Below are 22,239 nucleotides of genomic sequence, written 5' to 3'. Positions count from 1 at the left end.
ACACACTCGCCTATGAACCAGAAGACCCGGGTTCAAACCCCACTTACTACCATTGTGTCCCTGAGCAAGACACTTATCCCTACGTTGCTCCGGGGGGACTACTGTTACGACTGATTGTAAGTCGCTCTGGATAAGGGCGTCTGATAAATGCTGGAAATGTAAATGTAAAAATGAAGTGAACTCATTAGAATGTTGAGGGTTCAAATCCCAAACTGACAAGAAGCCACTGAGGTCACCTTGATCAAGCTACCGTCCCCACACGCTGCTCCCCGGTCACCTTTCATGGCTGCTCACTAACGGTGATGGGTTAAATACAGAGGACACATACTCCTATACGGGCTGGTGGATGTAGTGTAATGTGTGGGGGATATTTTCTTAGCATGTTGGTACCAACTGCACATTGTTTAAATGGTTTGTGTGCTGTTATCCACCTCTTTATGACCGCAGTGTACCCATCTTTGATGGTGTATTAACCTGCTGGAATTGGCCACGTTACAGAGCTCAGGAGATTCCCATCGTGGATGTGACAAGTCTGCAGCAAATGCAAGCGTTGTCATGGCAATATTTTTACAGACATTTACAGTATTTATCAGATGCCAGTATCAATCAGTAGTTACAGGGACAGTCCCCCGCTGAGCAACTTAGGGTTAAGTGTCCTGCTCAGGGACACAGTGGTAATAAGTGGGATTTGAACCGGTTTTTTAGGCTGCAGAGCTATAATAATTGTGTAACACAATATTATATATATTTATAAAAAATATATAAATAAAGCCGAGAGATAAATGATGTACTATGCAAAGAAAATGTACTGCATTATGACATGAGGTGGAAAGTAACAAATGTCATTAATTCACTTTCTGTATTTTTTTACTTCTACTCGAGTGCACTTTTTTTACCCAAGTATTTTACGTCGCTACGTTGGATCCCCCATTGTGGTTGGTGGATGGTGTTGATGACGTCATTTCTGTGAATGCCACCCTAACTTCTATTGGCCGCTCTCCTCCTCTTCCCGCCTCTCTCCTCCTCATTAGCATTTAAAGCCACAGACGGTGAAACGGTGCATCCTGGGAAATCTCATTGTGGGACTGGATCAAAGTGGCTGTAATTCTGCACCAAGACTGAATTTTAGAAAGAGATTTCAGAGACAATATTAGGAGACCATTAAGACCGACATGAAACATTTTCATGTAATGAGACCTTTAAAATGTTTTATGAGGTGGTCTGAACTTTATACATTATACCACCTAAAAGTGCAGACTAGTCTTTTTTTTTTACATCAAGTAATTGTTACTAATGACCTTTTTCCCTCAGAGTAACATTTTTTAATAAGCTCTTTTACCCAAGTAGATTTTTAGATGTGTACTTTTTAATTATCTTGAGTAGAATTTAAGGCAAATTACTTTTTTTTTTCCAGAATCCTCTTTATTACCAGGTATGTTTACACTTTAGTGAAAGAACTCTACAGTGACAAGACGCAGGTAGTAAAAGCAGACATAGAAATTGTAAGAATGGACATCACGGGAGCCTGCTCTTGTCTTGCATAACAGATGTCTGCAGGGGGAGGTGTGACATTCCTGTGTCGATGGTTGTGGGTGAAGATTTTTTACATGCCTTTTGTCTGACGTCAACGTGCGAAGTATCAGCCGCCAGGACCGCCCACCCTCTTTGTCTTCCCCAAATGGGAGGCACCGGGGGCGTGACATCAGAAACAACAGGTTCTGATTGGTCAGTGACAACTTCTGGTAGGCCAGTGACAACTTCCTGTAGGCCAGTGACAACTTCCTGTAGGCCAGGGGTATAAAAGTCTGCTCACATGTGGAAAAAGGACCTCTCTGAGCTTCTTGCTCAGGGGGGTTTCCCTCGGAAGCCGGAAGGCTTCTGAGACTTTATCTTCCCTTCTCTTTCTCTTCTCCCTCTTTACTCTTTCTTCTCATTTTTATTTTCTCTGTAACCTTGGTACCTTTTTACATTCAATATTCACATGTAACTACAATAATTATTTACCGGTGTTAATAAATTAGAAACTGTACATTTTTAACCTCTACTGTGCCATGCCTCTTTCTGCCAGGTAACATCAAATTGGAGTGGTTGAATGCAGTGCTTTGTGTGGAGGGAGAAAGAGTTTTTTTCTACACACTCTATTCTCTTCTCCAACACCACATGGTCTTCATTGATTTTACAAAATTATGCAAAGGAGTGTGCAAAATAGCAAAAATTCAATGTAAAATATATATAGTCTCTGACAAAAGTCTTGTCGCTTGTGTACAAATTGACCTCAAGTGCCGCTGAAATATATTTCTAATCAAGATTTTTTTACATGAAATTACTCATTTTGTAATAATGTTACAGTGGAAAACAAAACTGTCAAAAAATATTCTGTAAGTGTTGTGTCCTTGTCATATGAGCTTCACCTGTCACTAATAATAGATCAATTAGGTCTCAGGTGTGTATAAAAAGAACCCCAGAACCCCACTAGACCTTCACATCAACTGCAACTAGACCTCTGCACACATGCCTAACATTCACCCTGAGACTAAATTGTTGATTATCAAGAGACTGAAGACCAGATCCACTGCTGATGTTGTGTCTCAGTGTCAAGTATTGAGGATAAACGTTTTTGACAAGCCCAGTTTAGGTAGACCCCACAAGACACCTGCTCGAGAGGGCCATTTGTTGGGGCCAGCCCATTTGCCCACAGCCTGCTAAAAGGATGGATGCTGGAAAAGTGTCAGAAGGTGGATTTTTCAGATGAATCTTATTTTGAATTACACCACAGTCACCGCAAATGTTGCAGGAGACCTGCTGGAGCCCGCATTGATCCGAGATTTACCCAGAAAACAGTGAAGTTTGGTGGTGGAAAAATCATGGTCTGGAGTTACATCCAGTATGGGGGTGTGCGAGAGATCTGCAGGGTGGAAGGTAACAGCAATAGTCTGAAATACCAAGAAATCCTGGCTACCTTTTATATCCCCAACCATGAAAGAGGCCAAATTCTACAGCAGGATGGTGCTCCATCACATACTTCCTTCTCCACATCAAAGTTCCTCAAGGCAAAGAAGATCAAGATGCTCCAGGATTGGCCAGCCCAGTCACCAGACATGAACATCATTGAGCATGTGTGGGGTAGGATGAAAGAGGAAGCATGGAAGCATATTGATGAGGCATGCAAGACTGCTTTCGTTGCTGTTCTTGATGACATCAATATATTGTATGAATCGTTCAAGCTCATGGAAGTCATACAAGATATTAAATTTGGATCTCACAGCACCACTACTTCACATGCTGACATATTGTTGTATTTACAGTAAATTTGTGCAGTTTCTGTATAGGCGACAAAACTTTTGTCTTGGCAAAATTTGAAATATCTGTCTTCATTAAATGATAAATCTTTTTTCAGTGAAACTAATCTATTTCAATGCATTAAACATCATTTGGTAGGGTTTAGCTTTCCATATGAGCTACTTCTAACACCAATTGATTAATAAGTTAGGTTAATAAGCAGGTGTTTCTACAAAATAGATAAGCAAAAAGACTTTTGTCAGGGACTGTATAATATATATTGTGTGTGTGTGTGTGTGTGTGTGTGTGTGTGTGTGTGTGTGTGTGTGTGTGTGTGTGTGTGTGTGTATATATATATATATATATATATATATATATATATATATACCATATATATATATATATTGTTTAATATTAAAGAAAAAGTATAGTATGACCTCTTATAATGTGTTTGTACAGGTATGATGAAGTGTGCAAATATGGAATGTAAATAAGTGTGTATTAAAGAAATCATCTCTTTTAGTGTTGCGTGTACCACATTGTTCCCCAGGAACCTGAGTGACTGGCCATTGTGTCGGGTCATGTTCATGACATGGACTTCTTGGAGAAGTGTCTCTCCAAGAACTCTGTAGCCTTGACCAGATGGCAGCAGATTGAAGAGAGATTGTGCTGCGTGTGGGGGATCCAGAAATGATTTGCGGTGTAGAACTGTGTCAGTAGCTCCTGCGGCGGGTTCCTCCTGAAGTCCACCATCATCTCCACTTTTGAGTGTGTTGAGCTCCAGGTTGTTAAGACTGCACCAGACAGCCAGCTCTTTAACCTCCTGTCTGTAAGAAGACTCAGTGAAGTGATTGTCACATGTGATACACAGCAGCACAGCACACAGTGCACACAGTGAAATTTGTCCTCTGCATTTAACCCATCACCCTGAGTGAGCAGTGGGCACCATGACAGGTTTCGAGTCATTGTGTCTATGTATATAGGACTCTGTGGCCCTGCTGTTAAAGTGGAAGAGGGACAGGCTGCTGGTGTCTCTCCAGATAGACATTTTTCTAATTCCCACAGTTCAGGATTCTGTTTGACTTGGGTATTTCAACGGACTTGTGTGAACTTATTATTATTAACCAATGGGGATTATACCTGTGAGGGCATGCTGTGGTTACACCACACAATAACCACACAAGTGTTTCATCTGGGTTTAAAAGCTGCCACGGGAATGAACCGGCACTTGTAAAAGATTCTGGCCACGGTGTTGTATTTGGTACTCTGCCTTCGACACAGTGGACCACAAGATCCTCCTGCCTTGTTTGCACAACTGGGTGGGCGACCAGGGTGGTTTAGGTCTTACCTAACTGTCTGTATCGGCGCCATTGATTCACGTGTGGAGTGCCTCGAGGTTCTTGGACCTCTTCTCTTCTCTTCTCTTCTCTTCTCTTCTCTTCTCTTCTCTTCTCTTCTCTTCTCTTCTCTTCTCTTCTCTTCTTCTCTCTTTTTCTCTTCTCTTCTCTTCTTCTCTCTACTTCTCTCTTCTTCTCTTATCTCTTCTCTTCTCTTCTTCTCTCTTCTTCTCTTCTCTCTTCTCTTCTCTTCTCTTCTCTTTGAACTTACTCCCTCAATACTTACTCCGGCATTGCGTTCCATCTCTATGCAGACGGCAGTCAAATCTATCTGCTGGAGTAACAAATGAAGCATGGATGTCCTGAATGATTTACCTTTTAATGAAAGAAAGACAGAGGTTGTGAGAGAGTTAAAATGAACTTAGGTTCTTTAAGTCAACACTTGACAGATGCAAGATATGGGTGTTAGACTGGACAGCAAATTGACATTTGTTGCACAGATCAGCTCAGTGGTCAAAGCCTTCAACTGAGCCAAACGTCCAGAGTCAGACCACTTCCCTCTCAGCCATGCTGTTATTACCAATCGTCTGGACTACTGCAACACACTTTATGTTGGTCACTTGATCGAGTTCATCATGGCTCATGGCGTTCTGCGTGGCTTTTTAAAAGTCTTCATGGCTTCTTGCCCCACAGGATCTGTCCGATCTGCTCCAGCCGTACGGCCAAAAAGCTACTTCACCATGCATAAATATCATGTTGGATCAGCTTCAATACTTGCATTCTTCTTGACAATTATTACCAATGCTCAAAAACATTGCTTTGTCTGTAATTCTGCCAGCAGTTGGCTTAATAAATAAATTCAAGTGGAAAACATTAACATATCTTTTTATGTCAAACTAAAGTTTTATTTTTTAGAGTGTCAGCAGGTCTCAGGTCAGCAGGACAATCATAGTTAGCTGTCCCTAAGACAAGGGCACGTTGGTTTTACTGTTTTATTACGGTTACTATTCTTTTATTTTATTGTTTAATTCGCTTTTTAATTGGAACGGAACTAGGCTGGAACAGCAGATGGAAGGAGCCGAGAGTCGTGTACGGAGCAGGCTGGAGGCGGTCGGGTGGATGTGCGCATGCGCGGTCCCTCTGCGCGTCCATCCACGGGACGGGACGGGACGGGACGGGACGGAGGGTCGGACGGGAGAGGAACGATTTCGTCCGGAATTGGTGAGAGTTTTATGAACTACTTGGATCTGGTCTTGCGCGCGTTTCACCTCCTCTGGTCCGCGTGGTCGGTGTCGCTTTTTGCGACAGTTCCATGTGCTCTGTGTGTGTTTTTTCTGCTAGATCGTTTCCATCGTTTGTTCATTTTGTAAGAGGAGACCTTGCTCATCTGCTCGCTTGTACATGTGAAGGGTGAAGTGTGGTAGCCGGTGGATCGGTTTTCTGGGGTGACAGGTGCTGGGTAAAGCTCTCCAGTTTCACTCGAGATGGTGGATTCAGGTGCGATTTGACTGCGGTCATTGTCACAAAGCAGATGTAGAGTTTACATGACATAGTCATAGTGTAGAAACAATCCTTAACATATATCCCTGGTAATAGCAAATAATAGCAATGTCAGATGAGCATAACTACACATAACTAAAGTGTTAATAGTATATGTTCTAAATGTTCACTACTATGGATTCTAATGTCTGAATGGGATCTTATGTATATTTAAAGTTTGTATGTAAATGTTCACTGTTTATATGTACAATTTATTTGGAAATGTAATTTGTTACTATTAAAAGTCCCCCTATTTAAAATGTCATAGTTGAGTAACTATTTCATTTACTTTATGAAAGTAGGGCTGGGCAATTATACGATTATAGGTGATCAGATTGGGACATTTTTCACAATCACAATAAAAATGGCAGAACTTATGATCTTTTTTGCGTGTATTCACATTACTTGTAAATAATAATCATTGGGTTTTTGTGTTTATTTCTGTTATGCATCCATATCGGTTACAACCAGAACATATATTTAATATCAGTTTTATAAGGAAGAAGGCTTTTCTAAAAAGAGTACAATGCATCTGGAAAGTATTCACAGCACATGACTTTTTGTTATGTTACAGCCTTATTCCAATTCTACACACAGCACCTTATAATGACAAAACCCAAAATTTATTAGAAATAAAATAACTGAGACAGCACATGTACATAGGTATTCACAGCCTTTGCCATGAAACTCAAAATTGAGTTCAAGTGAATCCTGTTTCCCCTGATTATTCTTGAGATGTTCTACAGCTTAAATGGAGTTCAGTTGATTGGACCTGTAGCATTTACCAGACGCCCCCTTATCCAGAGCGACTTACAATCAGTAGTTACAGGGACAGTCCCCCCCTGGAGACACTCAGGGTTAAGTGTCTTGCTCAGGGACACGATGGTAGTAAGTGGGATTTGAACCTGGGTCTTCTGGTTCATAGGCATGTGCGTTACCCACTAGGCTACTACTAAACCAGACTCCAGGAACATATCAGCAATAGAAAACATGCCAGGACTACAAAACAAGAATCCCTCAGAGCCGTTAGCACCACTGAGATGCTTCACAGAAGAGGAGACACAATGGGAAGGAAATCTAGAACATCAAAAGGCGTGGGAAGAACCTGTCCTGAAACGTTATGACCTAACAAAGCATCAAAATATTATTTTGGCGGACTAGGAGCTGATCTACTGCAGAGGTTCGAAGCTTGGCAACAGACTGCTCCGTGTCAGATGCAGTTGAATAGGAACTTTGAGCATAACACATGCCTGTGAGAGATGGAAACAGACCATAAGCCGTTTACTGCTTTATTGCCTCTTACAGACTGACCACTGAGAATCCAGAGAATGATGACTGAAGCGATATCAGAATCAGTGATATATACACCAGGACATATGATGTACACAGAAGACACGTTATCCAGAGCAGTTGACCCACAGGAGACAGGAAACACTAACATTGCAGATGATGTAGAGGTCTACGTGGACATGATCACGTGTGCATTACAAGTGGGAGCTGAGAAAATGAAGATGTGACACATTAAAAGCAACGTAGGCCATCCTGCATGGATTAATTGACTAACACTCAGCAAGATTGTTCAATTAAAATGACTGAGGACTGGAATTGCAGAACAGAACTATCAGTGGTCTGAGATGTTGTGTACAAGGGTAGTAAGATAGTAATCCCAAAGATGCTGGATCATTTACTCTTTGCTTTTGTGCATTTCATGCAAAGAACTATTTCACAATATTACACAATATTTCTTCATTTTGTAAAATAAAAGTGCTTCTCGTTTGACCTCAAATAGACCTGGAATACAAAAGAAGTTGTGCCCACGTGCATAATGAACTGGAGTCGTGACGTTTTTGAAACTGTAAGTGGTCGTCGCAGATTCAAGGAGGAAGAGAATCAGAAAGAAGCCCTTCACAAATTCCACAGATTACAGAAGGTTCTGGATGATGATTTTCCTTCGGTACTGTTGAGGATATGCATTATTCTTTAGAAATGATGTAAGAGAGTAGTAGAAAAAAATGACGAATGTTGTCTTTGCATTTAGAGTTTATGTCTTTTGACTGTTCACTGCGTGTGTGCCTTTGTTGATTTATTAAGAATAAATGAAGATATATTCAGTGGAATGGTATGGATGTCTGTGGTGAACAACTTTAATGAAATGAAACCCTTGACGAGCAGGCTGATGTTTTGCGTGAGTCCGGATGGTGAAGGACGGTGAAGGGGCAAGGGAGGAAACAAACAACCAAACTCTAGGGAGCTCCAAAGGTCGTCCACGCACTAACAGAACCACAGGTCCTGGGTTTGGTGCCGAGGTCGTCCACGCACTAACAAAACCACAGGTCCTGGGGCTGGTGCCGAGGTCGTCCACACACTCACAGAACCACAGGTCCTGGGGCTGGTGCCGAGGTCATCCATGCACTCACAGAACCACAGGTCCTGGGGCTGGTGCCGAGGTCGTCCACACACTCACAGAACCACAGGTCCTGGGGTTGGTGCCGAGGTCATCCATGCACTCACAGAACCACAGGTCCTGGGGCTGGTGCCAAGACTGTCGGAGTAGTCCACGCACTAACAAAACCACAGGTCCTGGGGCTGGTGCCGAGGTCGTCCACACACTCACAGAACCACAGGTCCTGGGGCTGGTGCCGAGGTCATCCATGCACTCACAGAACCACAGGTCCTGGGGCTGGTGCCGAGGTCGTCCACACACTCACAGAACCACAGGTCCTGGGGTTGGTGCCGAGGTCATCCATGCACTCACAGAACCACAGGTCCTGGGGCTGGTGCCAAGACTGTCGGAGTAGTCCACGCACTAACAGAACCACAGGTCCTGGGGTTGGTGCCGAGGTCGTCCACACACTCACAGAACCACAGGTCCTGGGGCTGGTGCCAAGACTGTCGGAGTAGTCCACGCACTAACAGAACCACAGGTCCTGGGGCTGGTGCCAAGACTGTCGGAGTAGTCCACGCACTAACAGAACCACAGGTCCTGGGGTTGCTGCCAAGACTGTCGGAGTAGTCCACGCACTAACAGAACCACAGGTCCTGGGGTTGGTGCCAAGACTGTCGGAGTAGTCCACGCACTCACAGAACCACAGGTTCTGGGGCTGGTGCCAAGACTGTCGGAGTAGTCCACGCACTAACAGAACCACAGGTCCTGGGGCTGGTGCCGAGGTCGTCCACGCACTCACAGAACCACAGGTCCTGGGGCTGGTGCCAAGACTGTCGGAGTAGTCCACGCACTAACAGAACCACAGGTCCTGGGGCTGGTGCCAAGACTGTCGGAGTAGTCCACGCACTAACAGAACCACAGGTCCTGGGGTTGCTGCCAAGACTGTCGGAGTAGTCCACGCACTAACAGAACCACAGGTCCTGGGGTTGGTGCAGAGACTGTCGGAGTAGTCCACGCACTCACAGAACCACAGGTCCTGGGGCTGGTGCCAAGACTGTCGGAGTAGTCCACGCACTAACAGAACCACAGGTCCTGGGTTTGGTGCCGAGGTCGTCCACGCACTAACAAAACCACAGGTCCTGGGGCTGGTGCCGAGGTCGTCCACACACTCACAGAACCACAGGTCCTGGGGCTGGTGCCAAGACTGTCGGAGTAGTCCACGCACTAACAGAACCACAGGTCCTGGGGTTGGTGCCAAGACTGTCGGAGTAGTCCACGCACTAACAGAACCACAGGTCCTGGGGTTGGTGCCAAGACTGTCGGAGTAGTCCACGCACTCACAGAACCACAGGTCCTGGGGCTGGTGCCAAGACTGTCGGAGTAGTCCACGCACTAACAGAACTACAGGTCCTGGGGTTGGTGCCAAGGTCGTCCACGCACTCACAGAACCACAGGTCCTGGGGCTGGTGCCAAGACTGTCGGAGTAGTCCACGCACTAACAGAACCACAGGTCCTGGGGTTGGTGCCGAGGTCGTCCACGCACTCACAGAACCACAGGTCCTGGGGCTGGTGCCAAGACTGTCGGAGTAGTCCACGCACTAACAGAACCACAGGTCCTGGGGTTGGTGCCGAGGTCGTCCACGCACTCACAGAACCACAGGTCCTGGGGCTGGTGCCAAGACTGTCGGAGTAGTCCACGCACTAACAGAACCACAGGTCCTGGGGCTGGTGCCAAGACTGTTGGAGTAGTCCACGCACTAACAGAACCACAGGTCCTGGGGTTGCTGCCAAGACTGTCAGAGTAGTCCACGCACTAACAGAACCACAGGTCCTGGGGTTGGTGCCAAGACTGTCGGAGTAGTCCACGCACTCACAGAACCACAGGTCCTGGGGCTGGTGCCAAGACTGTCGGAGTAGTCCACGCACTAACAGAACCACAGGTCCTGGGTTTGGTGCCGAGGTCGTCCACGCACTAACAGAACCACAGGTCCTGGGGCTGGTGCCGAGGTCGTCCACACACTCACAGAACCACAGGTCCTGTGGCTGGTGCCAAGACTGTCGGAGTAGTCCACACACTAACAGAACCACAGGTCCTGGGGCTGGTGCCGAGGTCATCCATGCACTCACAGAACCACAGGTCCTGGGGCTGGTGCCGAGGTCGTCCACACACTCACAGAACCACAGGTCCTGGGGCTGGTGCCGAGGTCGTCCACGCACTCACAGAACCACAGGTCCTGGGGCTGGTGCCGAGGTCGTCCACGCACTCACAGAACCACAGGTCCTGGGGCTGGTGCCGAGGTCGTCCACACACTCACAGAACCACAGGTCCTGGGGCTGGTGCCGAGACTGTCGGAGTAGTCCACGCACTAACAGAACCACAGGTCCTGGGGTTGGTGCCAAGACTGTCGGAGTAGTCCACGCACTCACAGAACCACAGGTCCTGGGGCTGGTGCCAAGACTGTCGGAGTAGTCCACGCACTCACAGAACCACAGGTCCTGGGTTTGGTGCCGAGGTCGTCCACGCACTAACAAAACCACAGGTCCTGGGGCTGGTGCCTAGGTCGTCCACGCACTAACAAAACCACAGGTCCTGGGGCTGGTGCCGAGGTCGTCCACGCACTCACAGAACCACAGGTCCTGGGGCTGGTGCCAAGACTGTCGGAGTAGTCCACGCACTAACAGAACCACAGGTCCTGGGGCTGGTGCCGAGGTCATCCACGCACTCACAGAACCACAGGTCCTGGGGCTGGTGCCGAGGTCGTCCACACACTCACAGAACCACAGGTCCTGGGGCTGGTGCCAAGGTCGTCCACACACTCACAGAACCACAGGTCCTGGGGCTGGTGCCGAGGTCGTCCACGCACTCACAGAACCACAGGTCCTGGGGCTGGTGCTGAGGTCGTCCACACACTCACAGAACCACAGGTCCTGGGGCTGGTGCCGAGACTGTCGGAGTAGTCCACGCACTCACAGAACCACAGGTCCTGGGGCTGGTGCCGAGACTGTCGGAGTAGTCCACGCACTCACAGAACCACAGGTCCTGGGGTTGGTGCCGAGACTGTCGGAGTAGTCCACGCACTCACAGAACCACAGGTCCTGGGGCTGGTGCCGAGGTCGTCCACACACTCACAGAACCACAGGTCCTGGGGCTGGTGCCGAGGTCGTCCACACACTAACAGAACCACAGGTCCTGGGGCTGGTGCCGAGGTCGTCCACACACTCACAGAACCACAGGTCCTGGGGCTGGTGCCGAGGTCGTCCACACACTCACAGAACCACAGGTCCTGGGGCTGGTGCCGAGGTCGTCCACACACTCACAGAACCACAGGTCCTGGGGCTGGTGCCAAGACTGTCGGAGTAGTCCACGCACTCACAGAACCACAGGTCCTGGGACTGGTGCCGAGACTGTCGGAGTAGTCCACGCACTCACAGAACCACAGGTCCTGGGGTTGGTGCCGAGACTGTCGGAGTAGTCCACGCACTCACAGAACCACAGGTCCTGGGGTTGGTGCCGAGGTCGTCCACGCACTCGCAGAACCACAGGTCCTGGGGTTGGTGCCGAGACTGTCGGAGTAGTCCACGCACTCACAGAACCACAGGTCCTGGGGTTGGTGCCGAGGTCGTCCACGCACTCACAGAACCACAGGTCCTGGGGTTGGTGCCGAGGTTGTCCACGCACTCACAGAACCACAGGTCCTGGGGCCGGTGCCGAGGTAGTCCACACACTAACAGAACCACAGGTCCTGGGGCTGGTGCCGAGACTGTCCACGCACTAACAGAACCACAGGTCCTGGGGTTGGTGCCGAGGTCGTCCACGCACTCACAGAACCACAGGTCCTGGGGTTGGTGCCGAGACTGTCGGAGTAGTCCACGCACTAACAGAACCACAGGTCCTGGGGCTGGTGCCAAGACTGTCCACGCACTAACAGAACCACAGGTCCTGGGGTTGGTGCCGAGGTCGTCCACGCACTCACAGAACCACAGGTCCTGGGGTTGGTGCCGAGACTGTCGGAGTAGTCCACGCACTAACAGAACCACAGGTCCTGGGGCTGGTGCCAAGACTGTCGGAGTAGTCCACGCACTAACAGAACCACAGGTCCTCACAGATGCTCCCATCAGGCTCATGGCAACACTCCCAGTGTCCTTCAGACATCAACACAGACACGTGGGGGAAGACTTCAGCATTCGTGTTGGAGATCGCTCTGCAGGCTCCAGATCACGCGGGAAGCAGATTAGATCACTATTTGTGTCGAGGCATCCTGGGGAGGGAACGTGTTGAGGAACCCACAACCCGGAAATGTGACAGCAGACACGCCAAGGGCACACTAGGGACACCCCGACACTGACACACAGTCCAGTACTTCGGGGAAGGTGAGCATGTCGGACGTGAAATCGAATTTTGTAAATGTGTAAGTACGCTGTTTTGAAAATTAAACACTTACAACATATATGAAATCTATGTATGTATAATATAAAATATGTGTCAGTACACTATTAATGTATGTGGTTTTCATAACGCAGTAACACTTCAAATTGTAAAAACAAAAGCTATTAAAGTTATTTTTCCATGTTTGTATGTTATTTCTGAGGAACCATATTCACATCATCAAGGAATGAGAATCCACCAAAACGACTGATTGAACAGATATGGAATAAAAGCAGTGGTGGCCTAGCGGTTAAGGAAGCGGCCCCGTAATCAGAAGGTTGCCGGTTCGAATCCCGATCCGCCAAGGTGCCACTGAGGTGCCACTGAGCAAAGCACCGTCCCCACACACTGCTCCCCGGGCGCCGGTCATGGCTGCCCACTGCTCACTCAGGGTGATGGGTTAAATGCAGAGGACAAATTTCACTGTGTGCACTGTGTGCTGTGCTGCTGTGTATCACATGTGACAATCACTTCACTTTACTTTATATAAAAATTGTGTTGGTTGAATATCATTTGTATTGAAGAACTTGTTTCGTTTCATTAAGTTGACTAGACATAAATGAGTTGAGGTCTTTCTACTTTACAAAAAGAGAGATGATGCGAGTAACTTATGATTTCACACGTGCAGGTGACCCGGAAGTGATATCGTGGTTTGCGATGTAGGCTGGTGGTTCTCAAAAAAACTCTTTGCGTGGTCAGCTCACATCACGAAATGAAACGGGTTCCATCAGGGGCAGTTTTATATGGTTTGGTTGTGCTGCATCATTTTTTGTACAACCAGGGTGGAAAAATCGAGCTTCCTCAGAAAAGCAAAATGCCAATTTTTGTATCATTGCTGTTATGGCAGGTGACTTGGTCACACTAACTACTTCACTAATGCTAAGACACTTTAGTTAAATGCAAATAATAAATCAACTATGAAAATATTTATTGAGCACCGAATGCTTCAAAAAGGCTGTTATCATTTCAATCCTTAAGAAATCCACCACCAATCCCTCAGATGTTTCTAATTCTACCTTTTCTCTCTAAAATCCTAGTACATATCATCTCCAAGCTTACTACCTTAAGCACTCTGGACCTCTCCAAACTGGGTTACTGTAACTCCTGGCATTTCTTAGTTGAATGAGGTGTGCTCTGGAAAGGAGCATCTACCAAATGCTGTGAATGTAAATGAACATATCAGGCTCATGTTGTTGTCTGTGCCCTCCATCCCTCTGCAGGCCGTGAGGAATGACTGAAGATGTGGATAACATGGCTGTGGAAATGGGTGATGGTTGGCATCAGTATTGCCTTTGCTTTGTCTGTTGTTCAGGCTCAGAACACTGAAGGTAGGAGAACTGACTTGTTTTCTTATGTGGCTTTTGTAATTCTCCATTTTTTTACATACTGGAGTTTCACCCTCAATAGTTTGTTGCTTTGTACTAGTGCTATAGTACAACACTAAGAATCAAGGAGAGACAAAGCCATTCTACACCAACAAAGTAAAAAAAATGACATTGGTAGATTCTCACTGAAGGCATCAAAAGCATAAACTAGACAACTGGGATGGTTTCAGTTTTATACTGAACACTTTCTTATCATTCACTCATTGTAATGGGCATCTCATCAAGCAGCTTTTAACGATGGCAATAGTGAACAAAGCAGCCATGAAGGTAAAAATACTTCACTTTCTCCTGATGAGTGCAATTACAAATATTTGAAAAGGACTTGCTTATTTCAATTATGTACATTTAATAAACGCAAACCAATTCACACATATCTCCACGAATCTTTTACATTTTTCAGCACCCTTATCCAGAGTGGACTCTCCACCATGTGCCCTTATTTGTATATGGTGTTTTTAAAATTGTAAATTGTGTTTTTTTTTTTTTTATTGTATTTATACTTTGTATTCAATGTTACTGTTACTGTTTTTGTATTTAATGTTACTTGTATGGGTCAGAGAGTAACGTAATTTCAATTCTCTGCATGTCCTGTACATGTGGCAGAATTGACAATAAAGCTGACTTGACTTGACTTGACAGAGCGACTTACGATCAGTAGAAAAATGGCAGTGTGTTACACACTAGGCTGCTCATTTCACCCAAACTGCAGGGTAGGATGGCAAAAGCGAAACCTCAGATGTGTGGAGGGATTTTGGGGACACTAACTTGATGGGCGCAAAGCTATTTAGCAGCGTACATTTCATAACATATACCTTTTAGGGTTTATGGAGTGTGTAGGAGCACATGTGTTGTTTTCCACTTTGTAGCTTTTGTTAGCATTTTTCGGATCACCTGAAAACCACCAGAAGAAGGCTGAGAAGAATGCACCCTCAATAGCAGAAGTTTATATAAAGTACCAGATTTTTAACCTTTTTTTTTATCATGACCCCTGGAATATGTCCTGTATCCTATGTCAATAGAGGCTTCATTTCCTCCATTTTTCCTTTATTTCAAAACACCCAGAGAACCTGACAGCAGCAGTTGATCTGGGACCTGCTCCATAATGGTCCACAACCCTCTATTGGCTCTTTCGTCCTTTTTGTTGTCTACTTTACCACTCTTCAATATGCTGCCAATTACCTTCCAACTGGAGATCATGAGCATTTCATTTTTTCAGCAGCAGAGAAAAGTAAAACCATTCCAGCTTACATGCATGGTTCTTTTCAAGAATCACTCAAATACTTGGTGGTTAAAATGATTAAAAATCGATTTGTTCTGGGAGCCACAGTACATTTTCTACACATATTGATTTTTCTGCTGTGGTACAAATTAGACCAAATTCCACAGGAGCGGCACAAATGCGACGTCACACACAAAGAGACTGAAAGGGATCCACAAAAGTTTAAAGCCTGGTTATAATGGTTATAAAATGCAGTGTATTTATGTGGATAAGACACATATAAATATGAAATATTTGTTACTGACATTTTTGTGAATCGCAGCATATATTTGTGGATTGAACACAATGAAGTGGAAATTATTGTGCATTCATATAATATGTTTATGCTGTGTTAAGTCTGCTTTTAACAGCTCAGTCATCAACCACGGCAATTTCTGAAAAACCCACATGGAGAAAAACGGAAGAAACCTTGAGAAGGAGTAGATCAGATAAGGACCCCCTTCCATCACTGCAGTGATACTGTTAATGCTGTGTTAACAAAAGTCATGCGTATAGGACGTCTATTAATACTAATTGTCTGTGTCGATGACATTTTGGCAGGGTGGTAGTAGCCTATTGGGTAACACTCTCGCCTGTGAACCAGAAGACCCAGGTTCAAACCCCACTTACTACCATCGTGTCTCTGAGCAAGACACTTAACCCTGAGTGTCTCCAGGAGGGGACTGTCCCTGTAAGTTGCTCTGGATAAGGGCATCTGGTAAATGCTGTAAATGCATTGTACAACTGGTACAGAAATACGTGGTTGTAATAGTGGCCTGGTAACTAGGACAGCTAACTAAGGTGAATTTAACACTGTCTGTGCTTAACAGGACGACTTGTGATGACGTGGACTTAATAATTGACACTGTGTCTGGGACTTTAACCAGAGAAAACAGATGAATTTTCAGTTTAGAGACTGTTTCTGGGTCTTGAACACTGCTTTGTTTATTAATTTTTTATTTTTTTTATTTTTACATTTAAAAAAACAAGACAATGCACAAACAGAAGAGAAAAAGAAAAGAAGAAACGCCTGCTGGGCCTCAGACATTAAAGATCTTCCTGTTTGACTGGGTTATGGTAGTTTTTGTTTTATGAGCGAGAGAGACACAGACTTAGATGGGAGTCCCAGTAAGAAGAGCACTGGATCTTTTTTACCACTTTCCCTCTCCCACACACGTATGAAATGTGAAGAGTTTCAAGATGCAGTAGCAATTTTTCTGCCACGTGGTAAGCGGATTATAAGGGTGGTCTCAATGTCTTAATATGATTCCTCATTCTGTTGTGAGCCTCCTTGTGTTGTGGAGGAAACTAAGATCCGAATTCGGTCAGAAACTTCAGTTAAAAAAGTCAGAGTGAAAGAAATGCAGCAAGCATCTTTAATAGAGCGTACAGCAGTGTGTGTTCATTACTCGTCCCATCATGCACCTTAAAACAACATTAATTTGCATAGATACATCCTTCAGGGGGCTTTCCCCCAATATTAAAAAAAATGGATTTGTCTCAGATAATCAGTCCTTTGGAATCAGATTTGTTCCAAAATTTTGAAACAAAACCTTCCTAATATCAAATGAAAATACGACATTGAAATGTAAAATAAATGGTTGGAATTTTGACAACATTTTCATTTTTGCTTGTCAGACTCTCATTTTTACAGTTTCACTGCTGAGTTTTTAGTTGCTCCGTCCCGTTTTAGGTTTACGCTGCCTTAGAATACGGTTGGACTTATGGCACAATTCTCTTGTGTGGGCGGGGCTTCGCCTCATTGGCTAGCAGGTATTTGAGTGACAGCTCCAATCCATGGAACTACAAAATGAGAAGTTCAAAGAACTGGCTCTTGTGGCATCTGTAGCTTCATATTTTAGCTTTACCCAAATATGAGCATTGTGTGTTGATAAGATTTTTGTGTTGTTGTAAGATTCATGATTTAAGGTACGAGGTTTATTGTGAGTACAACAGTATATACAGTAAACTGTGTATTGAAATGCTCTTTCACACAGCCCTTTGATGTGAAGTGGGCAACCATCTCTTTGGTCTTGGTGACATTGTGGGTCAGGTTGTTACTCTGGCACCAATCCACCAGATGTTTTAGCTCATCTCTGGCTTTTTATAATCTCATGCTACCTAATTTACCTTTTGAATTAGGAATGAGCTACCTCGAACTAACAAGTGTGACTTGCTGCAATATTCAAGGACATCTCAAGCTCCTCATATCTGTGGGACTCAATTAGTGGGACTTATTGAGGTCTGTACAAAAAGATCAGAACATGCACAGGCCACAAAGGCCTCAGGAGATGCAAAAGTCTTAAAAATATACAAATATTCCAAATTAATCAAGCATTATTTCTGGCAAATGGCCAATAATGTTTTAGAATTCCAGGTATATAGGATGATGGTTAGCATTTTTCCCTTTTTCCTGGGAGTATGTACATACATGCCTATACACATGCATGAAATGTAATTACATCCCATTCTTAATTCATAGGCTTTAATATGCAGCTATAACAGCTTCAGCTCCTCTGGGAAGTTTTAGGAGTGAATTTCTGGAAATGTTTGATGATTCTTTTAGAAGAACACTGGTGCACAGTAATGTTGGTTGTCCGCATAATTCATTTGACAACAGTTATGCGGCGGTTGCTTGGCTTTGGACTGGCACCAAGAAATACCATGTCACGATAGGTGCTTGATTCTCTACATGGTCATTGAATTCAATGATTAGGGTGGCAATAAAGTGTATCTATCATAGTACTTTAAACACAAGGCTTGAAATATCTATGTTATTCCATTGTATTGTATGTATTAGATTAAAAGCAAACCTCTGAACCCTTGACATAGGCCAGTTTTGGTGGGTAACCAAATGTGGCCCAAGCTGGTGTTTGTCCTGGTGATATCAACCCAATGATCAGCTAACGGTATTGTAAGATCCATGAGGGGTGAGTCACTTAGGTCATTAATGATTTATTTGAAGACTATCTGCCAGTAGGCTCCTTGTAACAGGTGCTTGGTTGCACAAGAAAAACTAGACAGTTCCCTGGAACTTGTAGGCTCGCACGTTCGTATAGTGTGTGTTGTGTGATAAATGATTCAGACACACTTTAACATGAGACATTTTATTGAGTGCAGAATAGGGCAAGTGCTTTAGTGCATGTTATATTTTTTAGAATTATCCTGCAGGACTTTTCCCAAAACAGTCTATTAGCAAGTCACACCATTGGCCAGGGTCAAGCCGTGTAGAGCTTTCTATGTTAATGGCAGACTTTTATAGTCAATGCAAGATGTTACAGTTGCAGGGACATTTTTACTGAGTTTGCTGAGGAGTAATGCCAGGTGTCCAATAAATACAGCATAAAAGTAGTCGATTCTTGACATTACAAATGCATGTACCAGTTCTTCTGTATCATGAATAGTAAGTGTCCCTTTTACCTTTGAAATATTGCATTGGTCCTTGGCCGCCATATATATGTTGCTAGAAGAACAATCAACCGTCTTATCTTTCAATTATTAGACATTCAGATATTTGCTGTTCATCCAATCTTTAATGTTTGTTATACAATTATCTGTTTTAGATCATTCAGTTTCTTCTCTGCGTCTGACTGAGATGTACAGTTGCGCATAAGTGAAGTGATTGTCGTTGTGAAAAACAGCACAGCACACAGTGACACAACGAAATGTGTCCTCTGTATTTAACCATCACCCTTAGTGAGCAGTGGGCAGCCATGACAGCCGTGACCATCTGTATATGGTCCTAATGAAGTCAGGGTAAATAGTATATAATGCATGTGGTCTATGTGATGGCTCTAGGCCATCTGGCTATTAGAAGACAGTTAAACCAGCCTGTTTGCTGCCTTGTCTCTAGTAGGTCAGACTTAACAGTGGCAACAAACTGTGTGATACTAATGTCCTTCTGTTCAGAAGAAAAAGAAATGAAATAGAAGCCAGAACATACCAGAGTGCTAGTGTGCAGGTGAATGTGTGACAAGTTTGCACAAGATAAACTTGCAATGTCCTGCGATTAAAATGTTATGATAGCTGGATGAGTAGTTTGTTGCCCAAAATGAAAGCTGATCTTTTTGTGTTCTCCATTTCCCCTCTTTTACAGGCAAGTAAAGTCAAAGAGGCAGAAATACCTCCTGCTATGGTTGCTGCATTTCATGCAGATAAGATAAGGAAGCCTTTCATAGCAGGTCCTAGCCCCAAGTGCCACATAATGCATGACATTATTATCAATACAAAAAAAGTTTTAGTAATAGATTTCATTTTATCATTGACTAGCATGCAGGCCACTCTGCGCCACAGAAAACATCTGCCGAAAACAAAGAAAAATTATCTTTCCATTTTCAATTTCCATTGGGGGCAGTGGTGGCCTAGCGGTTAAGGAAGCGGCCCTGTAATCAGAAGGTTGCCGGTTTGAATCCCTGAGAAAAGCACCGTCCCCACACACTGCTCCCCGGGCACCTGTCATGGTGCCCACTGCTCACTCAGAGTGATGGTTAAATGCAGAGGACAAATTTCACTGTGTGCATCGTGTGCTGTGCTGCTGTGTATCACATGTGACAATCACTTCACTTAAAAAAAAAAAAGTTACTTTTGAGCGATTTGGAGTCCTGCCACTCATAGCTGTACTTTGCTGCTAAATTGATGTTTCTTACTGACTCTCAACCCTCCACTGAGGCACGGCTATTCAGTGTCTCAGATCCTGTATGTCTTATCCAATCAGTAGCCCCTTTAGACTCCAAAAAATCAATCCATAATCTGATTTAGCTTTAACTTGTTTCCTTGTCAGATTTAGAATGAACCTGTTTACTTTTGATAGAAAGGTAATAAGCTAACAATGATCAAATGGCAGCTAAATTCAGTGTTTTTCATGAGTTTATTTTCATCATTATCTAGTTACCTTGCTAGCAAAGGTCTCAGCTTGCATGTACATTTGCACATTCAGGGGTGGGGGGTGTTGCATTGCTCCTTTATATACATGGGTGTTGTACATCTGACTGAGATATTTGGCATTTTTTATTAAACATTTCACTTTACCTTCTACCATGAAGCTCATCACTGAGAAATGTATTTAACAGGTTCCTAGACAATGGTGGAAACTAATGTTTTACACAAGTTACTTTTACTAAGGTCTATTTTTTATGTTCACATAGTGAATAATGTCTGATTTGTGTGTGTGTGTGTGTGTGTGTGTGTGTGTGTTTAAAATACAGAATGTAAGCTGTCTCGATCAGGTCCTCCTGCCACAATTGTCACAATTGATGAAGAAAGTTTAAATGGTGAGTTCTCTAACAAACCATCTTACACTCACAAATTACAAGACATTTACACAAAAAGCGAGCGAGATGAGCTACCAGTATAGTGAACTGAATAAAAAGGTATTGAATAAAATAGAGGTAAAATAAGTAAAATAAGTAACAGTAAGTAAAATAAGTTTATATCTATGCCCTGAGTTATAAATTCTAATTATAGAATCAGCAATGCATGAGCTCAAATATACATTTGAAAAGCTGTTGGGGAGGGGAATCAGGCCATGATCAGGGTGTTTCCATGAACTATGGTAGGTTTATTTGAACAGTGAGAGACAAAACAATCTAAAATAATGCATTTTAAAAATTCTTTGCATTTTCATGAAAGAAAGAAATATTTGATCCCCTATTAATCAGCAAGATTTCTGGCTTCAAGTTCAAGTGCAAGGGCAGGTGTTTTTTGAGCTTCTCAACTCATTACCTGTATAAAATACACTAGTCCATAGAAGCAAGCAATCCATCCAGATTGCAAACTCTGCACCATGGCCAAGACCAAAGAGCTTTACAAGGAGGTCATGGACAAGATTGTGGACCTGCACAAGGCTGGAATAATTTTGAACTGGCTTCATTATTATTGAACTGAACTTCATTATTCAATGAAGCTACAGAGCAACCAGAAAACAGAGTTACAGTAGTCCAGTCTAGATGTTTTCACTGCATTAGTGATGGAGAGCAATTTCCTATTTCTTAGGTGGAAGCATGCCATCTTGGAACTGTTTTGAATGGATGACAGTCAAATGACAGATCAGTGTGATTTATTAGAAACACCCCTAATTCCCTGCCCACTGCTCACCAAGGGTGATGGGTCACAGTTCACTTTCAGTATTCAGGGTGTCTTGTCTAATGGTATGTTAAAGTATGTTAAATAGTAATGAGAGTTTTGTGCTATACAAGAAATATATGTTATTAGCTTGGTGGCCTAAATGGTCTTCTCTGGTTTGTAACTGTGTTATATTCTAAGATGCGTTCCTCTATTTTTCAGGCACAGTCCTGGTGGAGAATATGCAGATTAATGGTCGTGCTGACGATCCGGGCAGAACAATATCCCTCACCCTGCTGAACAACTATGACTACTGGGTCATCCTAGATGCCGGCCGCCAAAGACTTTTCCTCAACAGCACCGGCAGGATTCTTGACAGAGATGTGAGTTTTAAACCAACGTGGCTGCAAAAATTGACAAATGCACATGTACCCAGAACTCTTAAATGCATGTACCCAGAAAATGATTATAAAGGTTGGTAGATTGTAAAATCCTTTGGGAATGTTTCTCGGGGAAATGTAGTTTCTAGCAGCAGTACACTGGCATTGACTATAAAAAGGATATCAGAA

General features: G+C 44.2%; 1 protein-coding gene across 3 annotated transcripts in view; it reads left to right on the top strand.

Annotated features, from left to right (window-relative positions):
* Nucleotides 1-5,769: 5,769 nt before the first annotated feature.
* LOC114780063 (protocadherin-15-like) overlaps nt 5,770-22,239 on the top strand; it is a 62,297-nt gene continuing 45,827 nt past the window's right edge. For all 3 annotated transcript variants that reach the window (XM_028967585.1, XM_028967584.1, XM_028967583.1), the window contains exons 1-4: nt 5,770-5,837; nt 14,188-14,295; nt 20,815-20,880; nt 21,893-22,053. In XM_028967585.1, coding sequence (XP_028823418.1) covers nt 14,208-14,295; nt 20,815-20,880; nt 21,893-22,053 — 315 coding nt within the window. In that variant the 5' untranslated portion in view covers nt 5,770-5,837; nt 14,188-14,207. The remainder of the gene's footprint in view (nt 5,838-14,187; nt 14,296-20,814; nt 20,881-21,892; nt 22,054-22,239) is intronic.

The sequence above is a fragment of the Denticeps clupeoides genome, unplaced genomic scaffold (assembly GCF_900700375.1).
Source record: "Denticeps clupeoides unplaced genomic scaffold, fDenClu1.1, whole genome shotgun sequence".
NCBI classification, from domain to species: domain Eukaryota; kingdom Metazoa; phylum Chordata; class Actinopteri; order Clupeiformes; family Denticipitidae; genus Denticeps; species Denticeps clupeoides.
Note: the sequence above shows the minus strand (reverse complement) of the source record. Positions and strands in the feature narration are given on the sequence as shown.